Source organism: Myotis nattereri (assembly GCF_964212035.1).
Source record: "Myotis nattereri genome assembly, chromosome: 15".
In the NCBI taxonomy this organism is placed as follows: Eukaryota; Metazoa; Chordata; class Mammalia; order Chiroptera; family Vespertilionidae; genus Myotis; species Myotis nattereri.
In genome coordinates this window covers 7,573,177-7,600,406 of record NC_138090.1, presented here as the reverse complement: position 1 = coordinate 7,600,406, position 27,230 = coordinate 7,573,177, and the positions used below count along the sequence as shown (strand labels likewise).

General features: G+C 37.5%; 2 protein-coding genes across 2 annotated transcripts in view; one reads left to right on the top strand and one right to left on the bottom strand.

Annotated features, from left to right (window-relative positions):
* Window positions 1-27,230, bottom strand: part of NLRC5 (NLR family CARD domain containing 5) — a 940,085-nt gene that overhangs the window by 11,591 nt on the left and 901,264 nt on the right. The window lies entirely within an intron of this gene.
* The window catches only part of CNOT1 (CCR4-NOT transcription complex subunit 1), a 74,946-nt gene that overhangs the window by 20,121 nt on the left and 27,595 nt on the right, over window positions 1-27,230 (top strand). The window contains exons 3-25 of the mRNA XM_081107942.1: window positions 1,859-1,966; window positions 2,537-2,635; window positions 2,994-3,062; window positions 3,147-3,201; window positions 3,675-3,878; window positions 4,754-4,922; window positions 6,538-6,664; window positions 6,820-6,930; window positions 8,711-8,881; window positions 10,003-10,130; window positions 11,112-11,352; window positions 11,482-11,601; window positions 12,621-12,743; window positions 12,946-13,097; window positions 16,703-16,853; window positions 18,072-18,273; window positions 19,528-19,674; window positions 20,986-21,110; window positions 21,352-21,638; window positions 22,491-22,569; window positions 24,908-25,138; window positions 25,443-25,583; window positions 26,528-26,707. Of these exons, the coding sequence (XP_080964068.1) occupies window positions 1,859-1,966; window positions 2,537-2,635; window positions 2,994-3,062; window positions 3,147-3,201; window positions 3,675-3,878; window positions 4,754-4,922; window positions 6,538-6,664; window positions 6,820-6,930; window positions 8,711-8,881; window positions 10,003-10,130; window positions 11,112-11,352; window positions 11,482-11,601; window positions 12,621-12,743; window positions 12,946-13,097; window positions 16,703-16,853; window positions 18,072-18,273; window positions 19,528-19,674; window positions 20,986-21,110; window positions 21,352-21,638; window positions 22,491-22,569; window positions 24,908-25,138; window positions 25,443-25,583; window positions 26,528-26,707 (3,420 nt within the window). The remainder of the gene's footprint in view (window positions 1-1,858; window positions 1,967-2,536; window positions 2,636-2,993; window positions 3,063-3,146; window positions 3,202-3,674; window positions 3,879-4,753; window positions 4,923-6,537; window positions 6,665-6,819; window positions 6,931-8,710; window positions 8,882-10,002; window positions 10,131-11,111; window positions 11,353-11,481; window positions 11,602-12,620; window positions 12,744-12,945; window positions 13,098-16,702; window positions 16,854-18,071; window positions 18,274-19,527; window positions 19,675-20,985; window positions 21,111-21,351; window positions 21,639-22,490; window positions 22,570-24,907; window positions 25,139-25,442; window positions 25,584-26,527; window positions 26,708-27,230) is intronic.

Sequence of the window (27,230 nt, the reverse complement as noted above, 5' to 3'; positions counted from 1 at the left end):
ATATATTTGATTGATTTTTTACAGAGAGGAAGGGAGAGGGATAGATAGTTAGAAACATCGATGAGAGAGAAACATTGATCAGCTGCCTCCTGAACACCCCCTACTGGGGATGTGCCCGCAACCAAGGTACATGCCCTTGACCAGAATTGAACCTGGGACCCTTCAGTCCGCAAGCTGACGCTCTATCCACTGAGCCAGATTGGTTAGGGTCAGAGGTTCTTATTATCTGATTACGTGAATTTAACTTTAAGATATCTGTGGGGAAATGTAGAAATTGGTTTTACACAACTCCTACATTTTTCTGGATTGGGAAAATTGAAACTAAAATAAGTTAACTTTGCCAGCTGTCACATAATTACCATGATACAGTGGAAAAAGCATCGGCTTTGGAATTGGACTGTGAATTCAGATTATCCAATTCACAGACAATTGAATTTTAGGCTCATGGAGTCTGGTATAGGTGTCCACTTCTTCATCTATAAAAGGGGAGTCATTGCCCTAGTTGGTTTGGCTCAGTGGATAGAGTGTAGGCCTGCGGACTGAAGGGTCCCAGGTTGGATTCTGGTCAAGGATACATGCCTGGGTTGTGGGCTCGATCCCAGTAGGGGGTGCAGGAGGTAGTCGATCAATGATTCTCTCTCGTCATTAATGTTCCTCCCTCTTTCTTCCTCTCTGAAATCAATAAAAAATAATAAAATATGTATGTATGTATGTATGTATGTATATATATATTAGAAAGTCATTTTTGGCAGGGTTGTTGAAGATTAGGGCTCAGTACCAATTTAGCCCAAAATAGGTATTTAAATATTTAGTTATATTGTAGCATTTAATAAATGATTACTCTGCACATACAGTGTCCTAAGCTCTTTTCTAGCCTAGATGTAAATAAGCAGACACAACTGCACAAACTCCCTGTTTTTATGCAGTTTAAAAGTCTAAAGTGAGGGTCATAGAAAAAATCAGGTGGTGGTAAGTACTATGGAGAAGGGTGAAGCAGGTTAAGGGGTTGTCTTGATATTTTAGGGAGGGTAATTACGAAAAGCCTCACTGAAGAGGAGAGCAGAAACCAAAGGAAGTTAGAGAGCAAATCCTGAAGCTATTTGGAGCTTTGCAGTTAGAGGGAAGAGCAAGTACAAATGTTGGTAAATTTGAGGAACAGCAAGAAACTAATGGAGCACAGGAGCAGCATCTAAAGTACTAAAATCAGACCAATTCCTTAGTCCCTTGCCTTCTAGGCTATTGTAAAGAGGCACAGTTGTGTTAGGTTTCAGGTTACATTTTTAAGGTAAAAGTAGTGCATGGAAAAAGTGATGCTCTTGTGAGTCCAGTTTGTTAAAAAATTTTGCCTTACAACCTCAAAAGTATTCTTACTACATGTCATTTATATTACTTGATTTTTTCAGAGTAGATGTTGACCAAAGCAATTATATGGGCTATTTATTAGTAGTTTTTCTTCTGTACTTCCTGCCAGTGACTGTAAGAAACATTTTAGAAATGTTTAATTTTAAAATATTGGTAACACCATCTCAGTAATTCCTATAACTCTTACTCCAAAATGAACCATTAATGCAGTGGTTCTCAACCTTCCTAATGCCGCGACCCTTTATACAGTTCCTCATGTTGTGGTAATCCCCAACCATAAAATTATTTTCATTGCTACTTCATAACTAATTTTGCTACTGTTATGAATCGTAATGTAAATATCTGATATGCAGGATGTATTTAGGCGACCCCCAAAGGGGTCACGACCCACAGGTTGAGAACCGCTGCATTAATGTAACTTGGGATTTTCTCCTAAAGCTTGTGTTGTTTTTTTTAATCTCTCAATGTTGAGTACAAACTCTTTTGGTCATTTTAGATTGTGAATCGGCACGGTCCTGAGGCAGACAGGCATTTATTACGCTGCCTATTTTCTCATGTGGATTTCAGTGGCGATGGTAAAAGCAGTGGCAAAGATTTTCATCAGGTATTTGGGACTTACCAAGTTTGTTGACTTAGATTGAATGAATTGCATTTTGAGCATAGTGTATGTAGAAACTCATCAAAGAGCATCCAGAAGTAATCTTAGCTGAATGGCTAAAAGTTATTGGGACTTCCCCCCTTTTTGGCCTCCTTTCTCCTGCCTGGTTGCAGACCCTGACAGCACCTAGTTGAGGCTTAGCGAGCTGGAGATCAGATCTGCCTGAAGAACAGCAGGAATGTGGGGAAGTCTTGCTTGACAAGTAAATGAGGCAGAGCGGAGATCCCTTGTTTTAGATTGAATTTCTTGGGCTTTATTTTCAATCTGGTAACAGTTTGTCAGAACTGTCCTTATAATTATCCTGTCAGTGTACTCTATTCTGTAGAGATTTTGGTTTGGTTTAACACTTGTTGCTAATATACTTTAAGTAGTTTAAAGGGATTTCTAAAGAGCAGCTTTTGATAATGTAGAAATAGTGCATAATACTGGATTATACTTTCATGTTTTGAGTACCTCTGCTTCTATTTGCAATATAACTGTTAATGCTAATGAAAATGTATTTTTTTATTTTTAAAGACTCAGTTTCTGATTCAGGAGTGTGCTTCGCTGATTACAAAGCCAAATTTTATCTCTACGTTGTCCTATGCCATTGATAATCCATTGCACTATCAGAAGGTTGGTATTGTTTTTGTCTTTAGTAGTCCTAAAAATGTGATCTCTTAGTAGGCTTCTAAAAATGCCATAAACCATGTTCTCATAATGTCATACTTTAATTTAAAAATTTTAAGTAGTTAAGTTGGGGTTTTTGTAGCTTTCTAGATAGTTTGATAGTAAATAGAAAATCTTACTAAAACCAGATCATACGAAGGCTTAAGCTCGTCATTCCACAGTTCTGGGACATGGTGTCTTGTTTCTAGCAGCACTACAGAATTATGTGACTCCATGTAGTTCTATAATTGGGTGAATAGGTGCTTTCATAAACTTTTTGAAAATTGTAAGTTCTTGTTTTAAAATAAAGTTTGGTTTGTTTCAGAGTTTAAAGCCTGCACCCCACTTATTTGCCCAGCTAAGTAAGGTTCTCAAGTTAAGCAAAGTACAAGAGGTAAGTGATTTAAGAAAAGAGATGTAGGCAAAATTAAATTTAAAACAGCTATTTGACTGATTAATCTAACCCTTACTATTTCAGGTAATTTTTGGCCTTGCCCTCTTGAATTCTTCCAGCTCAGATCTCAGAGGTTTTGGTAAGTTCTCTTTTCCCTAAGGAGCCTAGATTCTTTAAAGTCCATGAGTTTTTTGAATCTTAAGGTTGCATAGTTGTAGATTTAGAGAATAAGGATAATGTAAGAATTTTTTTGGTCTTGTGTATATATGTATGCATATATGGCAAAAACGCATAAAATTTACCACTTTTAAGTGTGTAGTTTAGTAGTGTTAACTATGGTTACGCTGTGGTGTAACAGATGTTGGGAATTTCTTCATTTTGCAAAACTGAAACATTATATTCCATGAGATAACTCTTCATTTTCCCCTCCCTCCCGTCCCTGGCAGTTGGTCTCTTATTTTAATACCTACCCTATTAGATCTATGAAAACATTAGAGGGTGAAGAATGAGTTGGTGAATGATAATGATGTCATCTATATTTTGATGGTATGTGATCTTTTTCCTGTTACGGTGCAAAAATAACTTGTGGGTTTTTGTTTACCTGACTTCTAGCTGCCCAGTTTATCAAACAGAAGCTCCCAGACCTTCTGCGTTCTTACATTGACGCAGACGTCAGTGGAAATCAAGAAGGTGGCTTCCAAGATATAGCAATAGAGGTGCTACACCTCCTCCTCTCCCATCTCCTCTTCGGGCAGAAGGGAGCCTTCGGAGTTGGACAGGAGCAGATAGACGCTTTTCTTAAGACACTGCGCAGAGGTAAAGGAGTGCCTGTAGCCTGTAAAGGTTTATTTCTTTGGATGATGAGTTTAGGATATAGGTGAAGGCTGATTTACCTTTCTGTTCTTAAGCTGGTAATCTTATAAGGAAGTGAATATTGTATAACTTAAAATATGACAGTGATAAAAGCCTCGTAGGAAAGGTATAAAATGAACCTAACTTCATCAATAATCTTGTTATATAAATACAGCCTCAGTTTTAAGAAGTGGTATATTTCCATATAGGCTTTTTTGTCCCTTGGGGAGACAGAGACTATATCTGTCATTCTTTTTAGTTTGAAAAATGAGTCACTTTTGACATACTTTAATTCCTTGGCTACCGGCATTGTTAGGCTAAGATAGCTCCTTCTATCACCATCCTTTCTTTGTCTGATTCTTCTTTTAGAGAGAAAAGTAGTCTTTTCTAAAAAAGGCAAATCTTTGATAGTGGACCAGCCTGTATCCATTTTTCCTATTAATTTGTTTATATAGTTTAATATTCAAGTTTTCCACTTAATTTAAATAGATTCTGATATTTGAATTATTTATTTCTGATGCCTTCCTTGTATTGGAATTGATAGCTATATCATGAAAGTTTAAAGTAATACTTAGAGTGAATTGGTCAGTAGATACTGGGTCCATAATATACAAAATGGAAAATACACTGATTAATTGCTGTGCTATAAAAACACTCAAATTTTGGAATTGAAGCTGAAGTCATAGCTTGGGCTAGGTGGTGTGGAAAAACTGAACAGATTTTTGATTTGAATATAAGTTTGTGGAAGAGTCAGGTTTGAAGGACTAAGAGAGTGAAAGAGAATAGTTGGTTTTTTAACTAGCATAGCACTTGTAACCTTTTTCTTTTTCCTTCCTTAGATTTTCCCCAGGAACGCTGTCCCGTGGTGCTTGCACCACTTTTATACCCTGAAAAACGGGACATTCTAATGGACAGGATCCTGCCTGATTCTGGAGGGGTAGCTAAAACCATGATGGAGAGCTCTTTGGCTGATTTCATGCAAGAAGTAGGCTATGGCTTTTGTGCAAGGTTGGTAGCAAAACACTAAATTGATTACTCTTGTGTCAATCACAGTGTAATTCTTTAAAGCAAGCTCTTAAGATTACTTAATGTATTACCAACTTTCCTCTCAAGAATTTGCTTAAAGCCCTGCCCAGTTTGGCTCAGCAGATGGAGCGTTGACCTGTGGACTCAAGGGTCCCGGGTTCGATTCCGGTCAGGGGCATGTGCTTTGGTTGCGGGGGCATCCCCAGTGGGGAGTGTGCAGGAGGCAGCTGATCGATGTTTCTCTCTCATCGATGTTTCTAACTCTCTATCCCTCTCTCTTCCTCTCTGTAAAAAATCAATAAAATATATTAAAAAAAAAAAGAATTTGCTTAAAATTTAATCTTCCACATACTAGTTTTGGTGGCAGCAGTAAATATCCCGGGGGCCAAATTTCTCTCTCTTCTCGCCTCTTCCTATCCTCCTCAAATGTAGACACCACAGGTGCCTAACCTAGTTGCCAAGAGAGGTGTGTCTCCTGAGGCAATTGTTTCTCCTCCCTGCCCCCACATGGAATTTCCTCCCTGTAGCTTCATCTTCCACCTTCTACCTCCTTCCTTTTCTGCCTTTTTTATACCCTGCTCTTGCACATTTTTCTCACCTGCCAGGGTCACCAAAGGAAGTGAGTAGGACTTACAACTGTAATATCATAGATTGCTAATATTTTTGTGAAAGTAAGTTATTAAGGGCATTAATGTACTTTGATTTCGCTTTATGTGTAATTTTTGTAATGTTTTTAAAACTCTTATAAACCACATTTACACTTAAGGTTGAAAGTATGTATATTTGTTGTGTGTGTGTGTACCTGGCATAAAACTTCTGTTTAATTAAACTTCAAGATGCAAAGTGAAAAGTTAGGATGTATTTTAAGGCTTTGTACATACCGTAACAATTAAACTTATCTTGAATATGAGTATTTTCTTCTTCTCCTCCTTCCTCCTTCTTCCTCCTTCTTCCTCCTCCTCCTCCTCTTTTTTTTTTTTTTGCTAATCCTCGCCTGAGGATATTTTTCCATTGATTTTTAGGTAGAGTAGAAGAGAGAGGGAAAGACAGAGAGAAACATCGATGTGAGAGACATCGATTGGTTGTCTCCTGAACAAGCCCCAACCAGGTAGGAGCCTACAACCAAGGTATGTGCCCTTGGTCCGCAGGCCAATGCTCTGTCCACTGAGCCAAACCAGCTAGGGTGAATATCAGTATTTTAAAGAGGAACTTACTCAGCCCAGCTGGAGTGGCTCAGTTATTTGTGCACCAAAGGGTTACCTGTTCAATTACTGGTGATGCCACATACCTGGGTTGTGGGTTTGATCCCCGGTCCATGCACATACGAAAGGCAACCAATCGATGTTTTCCTCTCACATAGATGCCTACCCCCCTCCCCTCTTTCCTCCCCCCTCAGTCTCCCTATCCCCCTCTCTTCCCCTCCTACCTCTCCCTCCCCACCCCCCACACCTATATAAAAGTAATAAGAATGAAGCGTTATACTCTGCCTATATCGGTAAAGCTAGGGATTTCACTCAAAGGCTCATTTTATGTTAGCATTTCTTAGCCTTGATATTAATGGTGGTAGTGTTTTTCTGAAGTTTAATTTCTGTTTCAGTATTGAAGAATGTCGCAATATAATCATGCAGTTTGGTGTTCGGGAGGTTACAGCTGGCCAGGTAGCAAGGGTTTTGGGAATGATGGCTCGAACTCATTCAGGATTAACAGATGGAATTCCATTGCAGGTAAGTGTAGAAATCAGCTATTTTAAAACAACATGAATGAAGTGCACCCCTTCCCTTCCCTATTTATTAAATTACATTATGATTGGTTATTCTGCCAATCAGAGCTGAGCACATTAAGTAGTTGGGTTTATTTAATTCAAACTTTACTTCCACAGAGTATCTCTGCTCCTGGCAGTGGGATCTGGAGTGATGGAAAAGATAAAAGTGATGGCGCACAGGCACACACATGGAATGTAGAAGTCTTGATTGATGTTCTCAAAGAGCTGGTAAATACATGTAATCATGATTTTATATTCATGCTGTTAGTATGATGTAGCCCACAGAAAGTACATTTTTTTTTTTATTTTATTGATTTTTTACAGAGAGTAAGGGAGAGGGATAAAGAGTTAGAAATATCGATCAGGTGCCTCCTGCACACTCCCTATTGGGGATGTGCCCGCAACCAAGGTACATGCTCTTGACTGGAATAGAACCTGGGGCCCTTGAGTCTGCACGCCGACGCTCTATCCACTGAGCCAAACCGATTAGGGCCAGAAAGTAAATTTTAATGAATAAAATGCCCAGCTGAATGAGTGCAACAATGTATTTTATAAACTTTTAAAAAAAAAGTTTTTATTGATTTTTAGAGAGAGGAAGATAGAAACATCAAGAGATAGAAACATCTATGAGAAACATTAACATTGATCAGCTGCTTCCTGCACGCCCCCCACTGGGGATCAAGGCCGCAACCCTGGCATGTGCACTGACCAGGAATCGAACCCGTGACCTCTTGGTGCATGGGATGAAATAAAATAGAAAAAGAAAAAAGTTTTCATGGCTTAACAGGAGTCATTTTAGGGCAAATATAAACGGACTGTGATGCTTTAATTGGAGATTTTAAATACAAAATGTGCATAGCCTTTTTTCTTTCAAGCATAAAATATACTTAGTACTTTGTGCAGTGTTTGGTAAATTATGTTCTATACACTTGTTTCCTTTGCTTTGTGTTTCTTTCTTTTTTTTTTTTTTTTTAATATATTTTATTGATTTTTCACAGAGAGGAAGAGAGAGGGATAGAGAGTTAGAAACATCGATGAGAGAGAAACATCGATCAGCTGCCTCTTGCACACCTCCTACTGGGGATGTGCCCGCAACCAAGGTACATGCCCTTGGCCGGAATCGAACCTGGGACCTTTCAATCCGCAGGCCGACGCTCTATCCACTGAGCCAAACCGGTCAGGGCTGCTTTGTGTTTCTTTAAGGAGTTTCAAGCTTTTTTTGAATACCTTTTCATAGAACATTTTTTTAACGTAATTTTGTCACTTTTTTATAAATAATCTAGACTTTTCCTGATGCACACATTGGTAGGCTTTTAGGGGAAATACTTAGTTAATGAAGAATGGTGCTTGTTACAGTGTATTTATTATTGATTTATTGATTTATTTATTTATTAAAATATATTTTTTATTGATTTTCTTACAGAGAGGAAGGGAGAGGGATAGAGAGTTAGAAACATCAATGAGAGAGAAAAACATTGATCAGCTGCCTCCTGCACACTCCCTACTGGGGATGTGCCTGCAACCAAGGCATATGCCCTTGACCGGAATCGAACCTGGGACCCTTGAGTCCGCAGGCTGATGCTCTATCCACTGAGCCAAACCGGTTATAGCACAATGTATTTATTTTTGCATCTTTGTTCCAAGATAGTAGAATCTCGATATAAAGAAAAGACATTGAGTGAAGAGTTACTTATTTGCCATACTGGGATGGGCGTGTTCATTGCACTTAAGTAGGGGAAGAGAGTTCCATTTGTGTACTCATATGGTCAGAAGTATGTCATGAACTGCATGGTTAGAGTACCCCGCTAGTAGAGACAGTTTAGTTTAAATATCAAGAATTTACCTTTCTAATTCTCATTGGAAATGTCAGATAGATTTAGATGATTTTGAGTTTATAATTGGAACATCTTGATTGAATTTCAGATTCAATTTGGCTTTTTGGATAAAGCATCTAATATGAAATATGTACACTTTTGTTCATTCAAATTTGCAATTTTTTTCTATTTAGAACCCGGGTTTGAATTTCAAGGAAGTAACTTATGAACTGGATCATCCTGGATTTCAAATTCGTGACAGTAAAGGACTTCATAATGTGGTTTATGGCATTCAAAGGGGTTTGGGTATGGATGTTTTCCCAGTAGACCTCATATATAGACCTTGGAAAAACGCAGAAGGCCAGGTAAATGAATGGTGATTAGCTATAGAAGGGGAACAAACTAATGACTATTTCTTTTAATTTATTGATTTTTAGAGTGAGAGGAAGGGGGTGAGAGGAGAGAGAGACATTGATTTGTTCCACTTATTTATGCATTAATTGGTTGATTCTTCTATATTTACATTTTATATATTTATTTTATTTCAGAGAGGAAAGGAGAAAGAGAGAGAGATAGAAACATCAGTAATGAGAGAGAATCATTGATCGGCTGCCTCCTGCATGCCCCGCTACTGGGAATTGAGCCTGTACCCCCAACATGTGCCCTGACCAGGAATCCAACCATGACCTTCTGATTTAGGTTGACACTCAATCACTGAGCCACACTGCCTGGGCCATTGGTTGATTCTTGTATGTTTCTTGACCGGGGATTTTTTTTTTTTTTAAATCTTTATTGTTGAAAGTATTACGTATTTCCACCTTTTTCCCCCATTGACCCCCTCTAGCCCAACCCAGACCCTCACTGCCCCGTTGTCTGTGTCCACGGGCCATGCATATATGCATACAAGGTCCTTGGTTGATTACCTCCCACCCACCCTCCCAAGATTCCACACTCTGTTCCATGCTTCCATGTCTCTGGATACACTCCATTTATCAGTTTATTTTGTTACTTAGATTCCACATATGAGTGAGATCATGTGACACCATTCTCTGACTGACTTATCTCACTTAACATGATACTCTCTAGCTGACCTGGGATTGAACCCTCAACCTTAGTGTACTGGGAAATGACATTTCTTATATAGTGCCATCTATCCATTGGTTAAAATATTTTTTTAAAGTAGAGTTTTGCATGGCTCCGAAAAGCAGACTCATAAATTTGAAGGAACACTGTCATAGTTTAGTATTATACTGAGTTGAAGTTTAGCAATCAAAACTGTTAATGATGTTTATCTCCAAGGCCATGTCATCCTACAGCTTTCATCTGTCTGAATTGTCTGTGATTTTGAAAGAGCAAATAATTTAGGTTTTAAAGGGAAATTGTCATTCTAATAACCTTATAATTGAGGGTAGCCTAATAAATGTTTCAGATTTTTATAGCATTCACTATTATTTATGGTGGTAAGGACTTTTTTCTCTTGTTCCAGCTCTCCTTTATTCAGCATTCCCTTATAAATCCAGAGATCTTCTGTTTTGCTGACTATCCCTGTCATACTGTTGTCATTGACATTCTGAAAGCACCACCAGAGGATGACAATCGAGAAATTGCCACTTGGTAAGTAATCATCTCACTTTTCTTGAAAGGGTTACTTCTACTTTTTTTAAAAATGAAATTAGTAGCCGAAACCGGTTTGGCTCAGTGGATAGAGCGTCGGCCTGCGGACTGAGAGGTCCCAGGTTCGATTCCGGTCAAGGGCATGTGCCTGGGTTGCGGGCATATCCCCAGTGGGAGATGTGCAGGAGGCAGCTGATCGATGTTTCTCTCTCATTGATGTTTCTGACTCTCTATCTCTCTCCCTTCCTCTCTGTAAAAAATCAATAAAATATATTAAAAAAAAAAAATGAAATTAGTAGTGAGCAACTACATAGTTAAAAGGTTTCAGTGTAACAGTATTTTTAATGAGCCTAGTTATCTTAAATTTTTATAGAGGGTGATAAATATACTTTTAGTTTCGTATCAGGAGATAGTTACATCTCTTGTAAGGGCTGCCATTAGTTTCTGAAACTATTAAATATTGGAAGGAGGTTCGTAAGTCTCCCTTAATGTTTTAGATCCCTGTCTTGTCTATAGATTTGCTTTCTACTAAGAGTAGCTCAAGAAGACCAACCCATCAAATCTAGTATTTTCAGCAAAAGTATCTATTTTCTCTGAGTTCCAATTTTAAGTTTCTGAGGGAGAATATGCCTCTGGCCTAGTAGGTTTCTCCTGGAATTCAAATCACTTCTCTTCGGGGATGTGAGGTAAGGATGGTGAAAGTACCTTCATTACTGTTGAGAGCCACTGAAAGGAGTGTGTATGGGCTGGATTGGTCCCCAAAGGCATCTACTTCATAATGTTGCATTGTTAATTTGGATTGCCTTTGAAATTAGTCTGATAGCATAGCAGCATATATTTTTCAGGTGAACACCAATTTAAATATTTTCCAAATATTAAATGATGACAGCAACTTGGTTTTATTGTGATAGCTGGTATCACTTATTTGTAAAGTGAATTTTGTTTATCATTGATGGAGTATTTTACTTCCATTCTTGTTAGGAAGAGCTTGGATTTGGTTGAATCTCTACTGAGGCTCGCAGAGGTGGGACAATATGAGCAAGTCAAACAGCTCTTTAGCTTCCCTATCAAACACTGTCCAGACATGCTGGTAATGGCCTTACTACAAATCAACAGCTCCTGGCACAGCTTGCGCCATGAACTCATCTCTACTCTGATGCCAATTTTCCTTGGAAACCATCCTAACTCAGCTATTATTTTGCACTATGCATGGCATGGGCAGGTAAGACATGACCATTTCTTCATTGGATGATGTTCAGTGTGAAAAATTGTCAGTCTTAGCTGGGCATTTGGAATAGTGCCTGTCAGTGTTCTTCAGGATTGCTATTTAGCTCTCCTTTTCTTTTCTTAGGGACAGTCTCCCTCTATCCGCCAACTTATCATGCATGCAATGGCAGAATGGTACATGCGAGGAGAGCATTATGACCAGGCCAAATTGTCTCGAATACTTGATGTGGCCCAGGACTTGAAGGTGAGTTTGGAGGGACAGAATAACACTTTTATGTATTAATTATAAAAATTAACATTTTTTAATATAACATATGCCTTATGAAGAATTCATATGTAACTAGCTTTTAGCTAGAATGAGTTGAGTTGAGATACGAATTTTGTCTTGTAAGTAGAAAGGGATTGGAAGCAGAGTGGTTGTTTTTGTTTTTTAAATATATTTTAATTGATTTCAGAGAGGAAGGGAGAGGGAGGGAGGGAGATAGAAACATCAGTGATGAGAGAGAATCATTCATCGGCTGCCCCCTGCACTGGGGATTGAGCCCACAACCAGGGCATGTGCCCTGACTGGGAATTCACCATGATAATCCTGGTTCATAATCTGATGCTCAATTGCTGTACCATGCCAGCTGGGCAGCAGAGTGGTTTAATGTGAAAATATCTAATTTAAGTGGCAAAATTAATTTATATTGGATTGAATTTTGTTTAGTCTTTCAATGATATTTGCAAATCGATTTTATTTTAAAGGAAGTCATAATTGACCTTTTCATATGTAATCTGGGAGATGTAATTTTTGGGAAAGCTGCTTGGGTTTCAACCCTTTTGCAAATTTCATTAGCATTGACAGGACCTTTTGAGAAATAGTCTGACTCTTGATGTCTTTTGATAACTACAGACATACTATTAGTTGTTAATAGTTCTGCTACGGTTCAAATAAGCCCGAGTTTAAGATTTTTTTAAACTGGGTTGGGGTTATTTTTCATTCTTTTTGTCTTGTTCTGCTTTAGATTTAGTTATTTGAAAAAGCATAGGATAAAGCTTATTTTGAAGGTAAAGTCCGGTTGAAATGTTCAGCTTATTTTAAGTAGGGACTAATGTTTCTATTGTGGGATTAACCTGTTTAAAACATTATGACCAAGCAAATGTTAGCAGTATGTTTTATTTAGACTTATTTGTGAAAATAAAAGCAGGCAACAGAAAATAGGACAGACAGATAGAAAATTAATTGTTTGACTTACAGTTTCTAATATTCTTTTTCTTTAGGCCTTGTCAATGCTGCTAAATGGTACTCCATTTGCCTTTGTTATTGACCTTGCTGCACTTGCTTCACGTCGTGAATACCTCAAACTTGACAAGTGGCTCACAGATAAAATTCGAGAGCATGGAGTAAGGATTTGTCCATTTATTACTAATTTTAAATATTGATGGCTAAAATAGCTGAAGAAAAATAATTATGTAAATGGCAATTAAGATGTTATTCTGGATTTTAGTTATAGTGCTTAGTCTTTAATCTGAAATCAATTTATTTTTAATCCAAAAGCAATTAAGATCACTTTCAAATACACTGAGAGACTTTTCTCTTTCTCAGGAGCCTTTTATCCAGGCATGCATGACTTTTTTAAAGAGGCGGTGTCCTTCTATTTTGGGTGGACTTGCCCCAGAGAAAGATCAGCCCAAAAGTGCTCAACTTCCTCCGGAAACTCTGGCAACAATGTTGGCCTGTTTACAAGCTTGTGCAGGGTAAGAAGAGCATGCTTGAAAATGACCATTCAATGTTGGGATTGGATTATATGGGTAATTGTTGATTTGGGGAAGAAAGGTTGAATGATTAAAAGCAATGGCATTTCAGATAATCCAATACGTTTAAAATTTAAAGTATTGTACTACCTAAAATACATACTCCATTTTTTTTTTTCATATATGGTGTGTAATAGGGTCCCTGTTAACATTGTTTTACATGTGAATATTTGTCCCAATACCATTTGTTGAAAAAGCTGGTCTTTCCATTAAAAAAAAAAAAATATACACACACACACACACACACACACACACACACACACGCTTATTGATTTCCGAGAGGAAGGGTTGGGGGGAGAGAACCATCAGTGACGAGAGAGAATCATTGGTTGGCTGCCTCCTGCATGCCCTTTACTGGGTATCAAGCCTGGAACCCTTCAGCCTGCATGTCAGCACTCTATCCACTGAGCCAAACAGGCTAGGGCTGGTCTCTCCCTTTTGAATTGTCTTAATAAGAAAAAAAAATCAGTTGGCCTGTAATGTATATGTTTATTTCTGGACTCTTATTTCTGTTCCATTGATCTATCTGTCTGTCTTTATGCCAGTATCACAGTTTTGATTACTATAACTTTTTAGTAATTTTTGAACTTGGGGTATATGACTCCCAATTTTGTTCTTTTTCAAGATTGTTTTGTCTATTTGGGGTCCCTTGTTCTTTCATATGAATTTTAGGATCAGCTTGTCAACTTTTGCAAAGAAACTGGAAAGAAGCCCATTGGTATTTTGATAATGATTGTGTCAAACGAATCTTTTGATTATGTTAAATATGTAATCTTAATATTTAAATATGTAATCCTAATATTAGAAGTCTCAAGACTTCTAATTCATGAATCTGGGATATTTATCCATTTACTTAAGTCTCTAATTTCTTTCAGTGATGTTTTGTTACTTTTATTACATAAGTCTTGCACTAGTTAAGTTTTTTATATGTCATGTCATCTGTGAATGGAGACAGTTTTATTTCTTCTTTTCTCATCTGGATGCCTTTTCTTTTTCTTGCCTAATTTCTCTAGCATGAACCTTCAGTCTATTGTTGATTAGAAGTAGAAAGTAGATATCCTTGTCTTTTGATTTTAGGAGGAAAGTATCCATTATTTCACCATTAAGTATGTTGTTATCATGGATGTCCTTCAGGTTGAGTTTTCCTTACTGTGTAGTTCTAGTTCTTCGGGTAGTTTATCACAAAAGCATTTTTATCCTTCTACCTGCATCAATTAAGATGATCGTGTGGTTTTTGTTTTTCATTCTATTGATGTGTAATGTTAATTAATTTGGGGATGTAACAAAAACCTTGTATTCCTGGGCTAAATATCACTTTGTCTTTCCATGGAAATCTTTAGTAAAAGATGAAAGATTTATCTTTACATATGCTTTTTATATGTTGCTGAATTCAATTTGCTCTAGTATTTGGTGAGCATTTTTATTCTAGACTAGAGGCCCGGTGCACGAAATTTATGCACTCAGGACGTCCCTTAGCCCGGCCTACACCCTCTCACAGTCTGGGAGTCCTCAGGGGATGTCCGACTGATGACTTAGGCCCACATTCAGACATCCTTAGCACTGTCATGGAGGCAGGAGAGGCTCCTGCCACCGCAGCTGCACTCGCTGGGCAGCACTGCCCCTGTGGGAGCGCACTGGCCACTGGGGGGCAGCTTCTGCATTGAGCATCTGCCCCCTGAGGTCAGTGCATGTCATAGTGACCAGTCGTTCCGCCATTTAGTCAATTTGCATATTAGCCTTTTATTATATAGAATTCCTAAGGGGTATTGTTCTATAGTTTTCTTTTGTCTTTGTCTGATTTTGATATCAGGGTAATACTGGCCTTATACAATTACTTCGTAACTGTTCTAAAATTTGTGGGAAAGATTGATGTTAGTTCTTTCAGTGTTTCATAGAATTCAGCGGTGAAGCCATCTGGTCCTGTGCTTTTTCTTGGTGTTCATTTTTTTTATTAACAATTCAATATATTTACTTGGTATAGGTCTATTCAGACTTTCTATTTCTTTTTGTCAGTTTTGGTAGTTTGTGTCTTTCTACGAATTGTCCATTTTATCTAGGTTATCTGATGTGTCGGCATAAAATTGTTTTATATTATATCCTTATAGTTTCATTTCCGTAAGGTTCATAGTAAGGTCCTCTTAATTTTAATAATTTGTGTCTCTCTTGGTCAATTTTGTTGACTTAGAAAAAAACCAACTTTGGTTGTTAAACTGTTTTGGGTAGTTTGAACTTTAAAAATTGTTAAAATGGAAAGTTAGATTCTTAGGGATTTTTTTAACATGCTAATTTTTTAAAATATATATATATTTATTGATTCAGAGAGGAAGGGAGAGGGGAGAGAGAGAGAGAGAGAGATAGAAACATCAATGATGAATCATTGACCAGCTGCCTCCTGCACGCCCCCTACTGGGGATCAAGCCCGAAACCCAGGCATGTGCCTTTGACCCGGGACCCTTCTGTCCGCAGGCTCTATTCATTGAGTCAAACAAGCTAGGGCAGTGGTTGGCAAACTCATTAGTCAACAGAGCCAAATATCAACAGTACAATGATTGAAATTTCTTTTGAGAGCCAAATTTTTTAAACTTAAACTATATAGGTAGGTACATTGTTATTAACTTAATTAGGGTCTTCCTAAGCTGGCCTTTGCTAAAAACGTCCTCAATCTGATTGAGGTACGCTCGCTGAGGTCGACCCCTTCCAACTCTCCCATCCACACTCGTCTTGTATATTTGTTTTGTCCATCTCCTTTCTGAAAACCGATTTCTGCGCATGGGCCACGAAGTTTCAATCGCACTGTACTTGCGCGCCCGCACGTGGTATTTTGTGGAAGAGCCACACTCAAGGGGCCAAAGAGCCGCATGTGGCTCGCGAGCCGCGGTTTGCCGACCACTGGGCTAGGGCAGTGGTCACCAACCTAGTGTTCCATGAGGTCTGAAGGGTTGGCGACCGCTGGGCTAGGGCTACTTTTACTTCCTAATGCCAGAAGTAAGATTCTGAATTTAGGAGGAAAGATCTAAGACAGCATCAAGTTTGTATAGAGTTTATGATTGCGAAGTGTTCCACAGTTTTATGAGGCAACCCTAAGACAGGAAGGTGGGTTTTTCTGTTAAACATTTTTCCTAGAACTTGATATTTTAGGAGTCAGTCAATTTTATATGTACTTGCCAAATGTAGTTACCGATTACGTTTATGGTATTTCTTAGCTGTATTTAAATAAATGTCTGATCTTTTGACTATGGGAAACTTGTATAAAAATTATTTGCTTTGATATTTCCAGGTTTGCGCATAATTTTTGACAAAGGGGTTGAGAATATGGATTGTTTCTTGGAATATTTAACATATTGGTTGTACTGTGTACAAAGTTTAGTTTCAGAGATGTAAATTAGACTTGCAAGAGAAAGCCAATTGTTAGGAAATCCTAGTCATTAATGACAGGTGGAAAGACATAAGATGTAGTGGAAATTTAACCACGTGTTCTAGCAAATTTTTTTCATTAAGGTGTTCTGTGGGATAACAAGTGATCTTTCTCACTTTTCTTTTCTCTTTAGGAGTGTTTCTCAGGAATTATCAGAAACCATCCTCACCATGGTAGCCAATTGCAGCAATGTCATGAATAAGGCCAGACAACCGCCACCTGGAGTTATGCCAAAAGGACGCCCTCCCAGTGCTAGCAGCTTAGATGCCATTTCTCCTGTTCAGGTAAATGAATTCTACAATTGGTATATCCGCATTTGTTTGTAGACTTGGAATAGAATAAACTTCTACATCATCATTAACAAAGGAAAATTTGAATTTATCACATTTTAGATAACTGCATGTCTAACATTCACTACATTTTAAAGGAGGTCCATAAATAGGCATTGTATTTGGGAATATATTTTGATCATGAAATAGAACATGACTCTGAGAGGAAAGATACAAAATAACTTACGTAGGTAAATAATAAGGGCTTCTTTTTAAAATAAGAATAACTTAGACTTGAGAAATAAGCACTGCCTTTGAACCTGATGTGTCTTGTTTGTAGCTTCTCGGGCCAAGCAACAGTGCTAGAGCATAAGGACTTGTTATAACTGGGGCTCTTCAGCTCTCAACTGAACTGCTCTTTTAAAAACAAGGTACATTTAAGTTACTCCCTGACACCAACCACCCCCTTCTCTCTGGGAGCAACACATTCCGCTTCTGTTTTCAGCTGCATTGAATGGCAGATTGGGGTTTAAGAAAAGGAAGAAAATTTAGTGATTCTTCAGTGGCCATTTTCTGAAAGGCATTTGGTGTATCATTTTCTGTAGTCATGAAGATCTGAAATAATGCCACAAACTAAGAAGCTTGGAAGTGCAGCTATAAAATATTGTTTAAAAGATTGGTGAATAGCATACCTTGTTTTTGTTGTTTTGTTTGTGTTTTAAAATTAAACTAAAGCTAATCTTCTCCAACCCCCAAGATTTTCAAATTTTGACTAGATTTGCTTGTTTTGACTGGATGATTTCTGCTTTCTAATGCTTTTATTGTGTTGCAAGTTAAATATGCCAGAGAAATTCTTTTTGTTTTAAAGGGGCTTATTGGAAATTGTAAGGACCTAATGTAATAACTGTCCTGTGTCACTACTAAATGCTTACTTAGCATTACAACCACAGGCCAGTTCATCTTAAAGGTTTTGAACTTTTGTAGCCCTCATATTATGACTTTGGTACTGTGGCCGGGCTTACTCTTTTACTGTATTCCATCTCTAATAGTAAGAAAAAAGACGGGCATACTTGACTTGATTTTTGGGATTCAAGTATCATCACAATTGTGTGGAATTTTGTGGTTTACTTATTAAGCATACAAAGAGCTGTTGCTAAGGATTGCTTTACTTGTGTCATATATTTATCATTGCTTGAGATATGTTTAATACATTTTTATAATGTTTTTCTTTAGATTGACCCTCTTGCTGGAATGGCATCTCTTAGTATAGGTGGTTCAGCTGCCCCTCACACCCAGAGTATGCAGGGTTTTCCTCCAAATTTGGGTTCTGCATTCAGTACCCCCCAGTCACCAGCAAAAGCATTTCCACCCCTTTCTACTCCAAATCAAACAACTGCATTCAGTGGTATCGGAGGACTTTCATCACAGCTTCCAGGTAAGGGGTGGGTGAGGACGCAAGTTATCTATAATATTCACTGTGTGTTAGTTTGTGGTAAGGGTTTGGAGTGACTTGTGATAAGGAAAACCGCTTGAATTATAAAAGTTGGCTTCAACATCCATAGTTGGGAAGAGAAAAACAATGATACTATTATAATATTCATTTGAATTGCAGTTAATATATTTTAGTTGTAAAGTTAGTTGAATTCAGTGAGGATTCTGTATTACCAAATGATAGTATAAATAGTGACAAATGTTTATAGGACACATTTTAAAGGACTTAGGCTTAGATCAAGAACTCACAGCTTTATGAATTACACAAGGTTGGCTTAATCAAGGTAGAAAATATTTCACACATCAGATTCAGGTGTATGTTCTGCTTTCTTTTACTTAACCTACCTTGGAAATTATAGTAAACCAGAGACCCGATGCATGAAATTCGTGCAAGAGTTGGCCTGCCTTCCCCTGGGTGCCAGCACTGGCTTCCCTCTGGCACCTGGGACCAACTTCCTCCGGGAGGTTGTGTGGAAGGACTTCTGGTATAATTAGCATGTTATGCTTTTATTATTATAGATTCTACAACGTTTTCAAGCTTTTAAAATTCTTAGTCTTTTAACTTTATATTGAAGTAAATGTTACATTTTTTCCCCCTTCTTGGACCCACTTGTTTCTTTTCAGCTGTCTTCACCTTTTATCTTTCACACTATAAGTTTAGAGTATTAAAACTTAAGGACTGAAATGTAATGATTGTAACCTAGTTAACACTGCTGCTATATGGTTCTAGCCCTGATTGTTCTTTCATTTAAAGCAAATTTACTCTATTTAGTAAGGCCTTAGCAAAGTCCTAGTTATTAGAATAATTTTGTTTGCTAGAGTTGTGGGAAATAAAGAAGTCCCGACGTATGCTAACTTAGCATGAAATTCTTCAGTTGTAATCATTGAGGAAAGTCAGTCAGTTCTTCTTATTTTGGCTACCTTCTATCTCATATCACATATGAGAGCATATAGTTAAATTTTTGCATTTTAATCTGTTACCAAGAATATAAAGAAACGAATAATTCTAAACGCTAACTAAATTTTGGCAGTCTGTTTTTGTCTACTTTAACTAGTTTGGATTCTCTACAAAATTAAATAGACATTGTAAGATAATTAACAAAGACCTTGTTTTTTAAATAAGAACTTATATTTTTGATGTAAGTAAAGTTAAGAACATGAGTAATGATAAGACTTCTGGCTGCTTCGTTCTTTCTAGTAGGTGGTCTTGGCACAGGCAGCCTGACTGGTATAGGAACTGGGGCGCTTGGACTCCCTGCAGTGAATAACGATCCTTTTGTACAGAGGAAACTGGGCACCTCTGGACTGAACCAGCCTACATTCCAGCAGAGTAAGATGAAACCTTGTAAGTGGTAGTGTTGTCTGTGATTGTGAAGTGTGACTGAAGAACACAAACTTTTATCTTCTGTCCAATTTGTTGTCTGTAGTTACATGGACAATAACATTGACTTCAGGTATTTAGAGCCATATGTTGATGTCATTCTTAGATCAGGAGGAGCAAATTCACGAATTTGAGTTACTAAAATGAAAATTTGATGTATCATTCTACCTTTGATCTGGATTGTCAGACAAAGTGAGGGTTAGCCTCCTTAGGGTTATTATCCTTAAAGTATGATGAATAATAAAGAGAAAAGTAAAATCTTATACTTAGATTTGACTTATATACTTATCCTAAGTTTTTTTGGTGTGGTTTTTTTTTTTTGGTTGTTTGTTTTATTGATTTCACAGAGAGGAAGGGAGAGGGAGAGAGACATAGAAACATCAAGGATGAAAGAGATTGATTGGCTGCCTCCTGCACAACCCTACTGGGGATTGAGCCTGCACACAGGCATGTGGCCTGACCGGAAATCAAACCATGACCTCCTGGTTCATGGGTTGATGGTCAACCACTGAGTCACACTGGCCGGGTAAGGTGGTGGTGTTTTTTTAACTAATCAAGAGCAGCCAGGAGGTTTTATTATTTCTATTTTAGCTTGGAAGTTTATAAAATAATTATTTTAATTTATTTTAAGGTTACACTTTATGACATTATATAACCTTATTATATTTAATAAAATAAATATTGCCATATAATATACATGATGTAAAAAAAGTTTCGCCTCCTTAGTTATCCCAAAGTCAGAGAAGTCCTCTTTGTAAATACATAGGTATTATTTACTTCTTAATATCCTTTTTGTGGTTGGGACTAAGTATTCACTAGGCAAAATTTGACAGTATTTTAGTGTGAAAGGATTGTTTGAATGTTAATGTTTTGTAGCATGCTTTGTGTTTATATCAGTATGTCATGCACATGCATTGGTGATTCTTAATATGTTAAATATGATTTTTATTATGAAGTAGTTAAGACTTGTTAACCTTGAGTGAGGTTGTATTAAGGGTAAATTCATTGTGAATTTGAACTTAGTGGTCCTTCATGGTGTAATTAAAGTCCTGATCAAGAAAATATTTAGAACCATAGTTGTAAGGCAGTTTTGTTAAAATCCTTTATGTGTACCTAGAGCAGCTGAGTATTAAAACTTGACCACTTAAAACTTTCTTCAGTTTATTTTTCCCCTTAAAATTAAAACTATATTGGTCTCTCTGGCTCTATATGTGTGTTATGGGGGAGTGAAGTGAGAGCCTAAATGCCCACTAGTTGCTTTTCTGTTTCTAACAGCGGACTTGTCTCAGGTGTGGCCAGAGGCAAATCAGCACTTTAGTAAAGAGATAGATGATGAAGCAAACAGCTATTTCCAGAGAATATATAATCACCCACCACATCCAACCATGTCTGTTGATGAGGTGAGTGTCTAGGATGATGAAAATCTTTATGGTCTAGGTAAATCTTAAATGCCCCTTGCAAAACTTTTAGAAATCCAGCCCAAAGTGTGTTGATATGTCTGTGCATCATTTAAAATCTTAGCATTTATCTTACGCTCAGTTTATTGTGAAATAATTCTGCTTAATCTATTAAGGGTATTTTAGGGAGGCTCTTAATAATAGTTTCCTTTATGTGTGTATTGTTTTGTCTTGCCTTTTCCAGGTATTAGAAATGCTACAGAGGTTTAAAGACTCTACAATAAAGAGGGAACGAGAAGTATTTAATTGTATGCTAAGGAACTTGTTTGAAGAATATCGTTTTTTCCCCCAGTACCCTGATAAAGAGTTACATATAACAGCCTGCCTGTTTGGTGGGATAATTGAAAAAGGACTGGTCACTTATATGGCGCTAGGCCTGGCCCTGCGATATGTTCTTGAAGCCTTACGCAAGCCTTTTGGATCCAAAATGTATTATTTTGGGATTGCTGCACTAGATAGATTTAAAAATAGGTAAGTGGATAGGTTTCCTATGAAACTTTTAAATATAAGGAGAAATAATAACTATTATTTATCAACTAATTCTTGCCAAGTCCCATTATTATACATATGTTAACTAATCTTAATGACTGTGATGCAGATGAGGAAGAAGTGAAAACAATTAATTACACCTATCAAATAAGTGGTAAGAACAGTATAAAATGAAATCGCAGGGGGAGATTGTTTATTGAGGTATACTTTTTGCACAGTGAAAGTCACCATTTTAGGCGCACAGTTCTTTGAATTTTGACAAATTTCTACAATTGTGTAACTATCACAATCAAGATACTGAATGTATCCATCATCCCCAAGAAGTTCTCTTATTTTCCCATTGAAGTCCACTGATTTGATTTGGTCTAGTTTTTTCAGATTGTTATTTGAATTGAACCAAGCACAATGTGTATGAGCCTGACTTCTTGCATTTAGCATGGTACTTTTGAAATTTATCCATGTTATTGCATGGTTCAGTAGGGTTTATTTGTTGCTAACTACTATCCTGTTGTACGGATCAACTACAAATTGTTTTCTGTTCACCTGTTGATGAACATTTGAGGTTGTTTCCACATAGCAGTTTTAGTGGCTTATTGTAATCAATTTTAAGTAAAATATGACCTTTTAAAACACATAGTTTTCTGATGTAAAAGGAGGTGAAGTTTATAAATATTTTCCTCCTTCTGTATTCTTCGCTTTGGCATTCTCTTTAAGTAAGGTAGTTCACAGGCAGAATGGGAGAAATGGCCTAGATTAGCATTGGGAAGAAAGTTTTTGTTAATTGTGCTGCTTCTGTTCTTATATGAAATAGTGAATAAATGTTTTTGTTGGCAGATTGAAGGACTATCCCCAGTATTGTCAGCACTTGGCTTCTATCAGTCACTTTATGCAATTTCCACATCATTTACAGGAGGTAAGCATCTTCCATACCTGAAACCTTTCTAGTAGTTGGAGGGTTTGCATATTTTAGTTTGATTTTGGATGTTGGAACTGGCATTAAGATTTCTTAAGGAGTTGCATACTATAGGTATACATATTATTTGTTGCTTATTTTGCAGCTTAATAGTAGATTGTGAAAAAATTGCATTTTTAATCTTTTCTAAGCAGTGGTTTCGCTTGATTTAATAGAAGGCTTTTACCAGTCTGTTAGCCTGATAATTCTATCGAAGAATAGACAACTTTTACTATATTTTTCCCCCCAATATATTTTATTGTTTTTTTACAGAGAGGAAGGGAGAGAGATAGAGAGCCAGAAACATCGATCAGCTGCCTCCTGCATACCTCCCACTGGGGATGTGCCTGCAACCCAGGCACATGCCCTTGACCGGAATCGAACCTGGGACCCTTCAGGCTGACGCTCTATCCACTGAGCCAAACCGGTTTTGGCTACTATATTACTAAGAGAAACTTTGTTGGGTTTTAAAAAGGATTTGGAATTGTAATCTTGGATAAAAATATGAAAAGTTGTTTATCTGATTTAAGTATGATTCAAAGCTGTTTCATATAGGACTTAAACCAGTGTTTCTTCAAAATACAGCCTTCTTACCACCTGCTTTGATTCCTTTGAGGTACTTAAAAAGGGAGGCAGTCCCTGAGGAAAAGGACCTAGCAGCGGTTCTCAACCTGTGGGTCGCGACCATCGGAAAACACATATAGCACATCAGATATTTACATTACGATTCATAACAGCAAAATTAAAGTTATGAAGTAGCAACGAAAATAATTTTATGGTTGGGGGTCACCACAACATGAGGAACTGTATGAAAGGGTCGTGGCATTAGGAAGGTTGAGTACCACTGATAGAGAATATACATTTTAAGCCATCTTATGTGACTCTTGAAATTTCTAAACCACTGTTTTAGTGATTGATTTTTAGTTGTCTTGCCTTTCGTCAAATTCAACTTGTAGAGCACAAGAAAGTTGATTAAAGTTATTTTACACAAAGCAGGTAAATGACTTTATAAGATTATATTTTAAGGAATCGGATCAGAATTTGAACCTACTATTATTTCTATACTAGAGGCCCAATGCACGAAATTCGTGCATGGGTAGGGTCCGTAAGTCTGGCCGGCGATCAGGACCGATCTGTGGGGCGACCAGCGGGGCGATTGGGAGGCCCCCACTGGCACCCACCTTGGCTGGTCTGGGGCCTGCGGGCAGCTCCTGTGTTGAGCGTCTGCCCCTTAGTGGTCAGTGTGCGTCATAGCAATTGGTTGTTCTGTGGTTCAGTTGATTTGCATATTAGGCTTTTATTATATAGGATTATAATTTAATCTAGTAGTCTAGTCCCATCTGCCAAACTCATCCCAATGGGTTTGTTTGTAGGAGGGCAGGATTATTGTGATGGCTTAACCTAGGAGATCCATGGAGAGAGGGAGGCAGGAGTGTATTCATTCACAGGAGATTGGGGTGAATGCCAAAATTGTAGTACTGAAAAATGTAGAGGACAGCAGAGTTTTGAAAACCAAGGATGTGAGGTCAGAGGATTACCACAATCAAATGTGTTTGGAATTAAGAGGCAGGAATATGGATCTTGGAAGACTGGCGCTCAAGAGAGGTGGCATGGAAGTGATCACACAGAACAGTGGTTTCTGGTACCCACCATAGCAAGAGAGCCAGAGGAGGGGGAGAGGTCATTGTTTGTATTTCTGTACTTTTCAAATATGTAGGTAGTAGTTTTTGTTTTGTCAGAAATAGACTGTTGGAAATAGTATCAAGAACCCTATGTCAGTCCTCCCTATGTCAGTCCTCTAAATGAAGGGGAGCAGGGAACCACCAAACCAGTCCTGGGACATCCATCCAGTATCATTGCTTACTCTCTAGTCGGCTTGGCATTATGTAGTGTGTTTTTGTTTTGTAGTTATAGCTTACAGAATGGTAACTCACATTGCAGTGTGTATTTTAGGCCTTAGGTTTCTCACCAGCATCCAATAAAAAGACCAGTCTGTTATATAAATATAAGTAAATGTTAAAGGGATTTAAAGAAATTCATATGCAGGTGCTGTTGCTGCCTTCTTTATTTTGCTGGGCTAATTATTTTATAAATATTAATATTTTACCCACAGAGTCTGGTATATACACATAAGTATTATATATTTGGGACTATGGTTCAAGGAGTAAGGGGGATAGATGAACCAAAAGAGTACTCTAATGACTTCTAGTCTCTCAGAAATAAGGGTAGTGTAATTAAAAAAAATTTTTTTTTTTTTTGAGAATTCTTTTCATGTGTTTTCCTCTCTCTACCCCTATAGTATATCGAGTATGGACAGCAATCGAGAGATCCTCCTGTGAAAATGCAGGGCTCTATCACAACCCCTGGAAGTATTGCACTGGCTCAGGCCCAGGCTCAGGCCCAGGTTCCCACAAAAGCACCTCTTGCTGGGCAGGTTAGCACTATGGTAACCACCTCAACAACCACTACTGTTGCAAAAACGGTTACAGTCACCAGGCCTACTGGAGTCAGCTTTAAGAAAGATGTGCCAGTAAGTAGGTCTATCTTTTTTCTCTTCCAAGATTTATGTTGTAATATATGCATTAGTGAGCATGTATTTTAATATTATAAACACATGTCTACTAAAAAAGGTGAAGACCAGCATTTCTCCCTTCGTATCTCCCCCAGATTTCCCAGAGGCAGCCACTATCAATAATTTAATATATATTCTTGCCAACTTCAGTGCACAATCATACACCATGTGTACTTTTTATACTAAAGGAATTTGCATACATTTTTTTCCTGGTATTTGTCAACTAAGCATTTTAATCTGTTTATGTACTTTATTTCTTTAGCCTTCTATTAATACTACAAATATAGATACCTTGCTTGTGGCCACAGATCAAACTGAAAGAATTGTAGAGCCCCCCGAAAATGTCCAAGAGAAAATTGCTTTTATCTTCAACAATCTCTCACAGTCGAATATGACACAAAAGGTGAGCATGATGTAATAGTTTACATATCACTGCAGGTGCTCTCTATTGGTATCCCTAATGGGTTAGCGATTTATATGTCACATTCTGCATCCTTTTTTTAAATATTCACTTAACTTTAAAGGTAGAGGTAATAGAATCAAAACAAAGGGAAGGTGGGTACATAACTAGTGTTTGTGGTTTTGTAGACGTTAAATAGAACTAGTTTTAAATGTATTGTTTTGCAGTGAGTTACAGGCATTTAAAAATAAACTTCATGATCTCATGATGGTGGAAGGTTTTTTTGTACTTCTAGTCACAACTCATGTCCCTCCCAGAGACCAGAGCATTTATTAGGAGTCTAATAACAGGTAGCCCTTGTGAAAAGCATAAGGAATGATGCTTCCCTTATAAGATTATATGCTAAGACAATACTTAGAAATGCCTCTTAGCCAGTAGGATTAGATTAAAGTGGGTTTGCGATATATGCAAGTACTATCTTTTAAAATCCCACCATAATTGGTTGGGGGGGAGGGGCAGGAACTAAAGTTTTTACTATCCTTTTTGGAAAAGAAGTATCAAATTTCACAGATGATACCTGGAGATGGAAATATAGGAAAACATAGTTCTGGTGTTAGGTCTTTTAATGGCAGGTTGTAGATTAGTAATTTATCCTCTTTTGGTCAAATGGAGAGTTGGGTAAGATGTGGATGAGGGACTACATGTTTTATAATTTGAAGTTGAAAGCTACCATAGATGTTTGTCCTAATCACCCACAGTTTATGGAATTGAACACACTGTACATCATAGCGTCTGTCTGATGTGGGGGAGAGATGTAGCATAGTGATTTGATTTAGCACATAATTTTGCAAGGAGCCATATGCTATAGTACTATTCTCAGAAACAAAACACATAACCGTATTTTATCATCTTTTAATTATATATTTTCTGTGTCATTGGTTGGCTAGGTTGAAGAACTAAAGGAAACAGTGAAGGAAGAATTCATGCCTTGGGTTTCACAATACCTGGTTATGAAGAGAGTCAGTATTGAGCCAAACTTTCACAGCCTGTATTCAAACTTCCTTGACACACTGAAGAATCCTGAATTTAATAAGATGGTTCTAACTGAGACCTACAGAAACATCAAAGTAAGTTAGTTCTTGTACTTCTTTTCTGTTCTTTTTCTGTTTTGATTTTGGAAATAATTGATTGTACAGGCAGAATTTGGAGGGGGGGGTGTTGCTCTTTTTGTACATGTCTATGAAATTTGCTCTAGCATTTGCTTCAAATATAGAACTAAATATCATGAAGAATTTAGTGTTACAGACACACTGTGTGTACTTTGGAAGTAACTACTATTCTGAGTTTGTTTTCGTTATTCATGTTTTTCTTTATCCTCTGAATGTTTTTAACTTGTTCCCCCAAACCCCCATATTTGCAATATGCTCTTAGCTGTAGTCCCTTTGTTTTGTTTTTTAATAGTCTTAATAGAAATTAATTGTATGGGTATATGGTTATTTAGGTTGTTAACTTTCACTATCACAGAAACAGTGTTGCAGTGAATGTTTTTCTTTATGTCTTAAGTGCCAGATATCTCTCAACTGTACACCTGTTTGTGTACTATCTGCTATTTATGATTCTCAGCAGTTTATTTTAAGGTCAAGCTCTTCT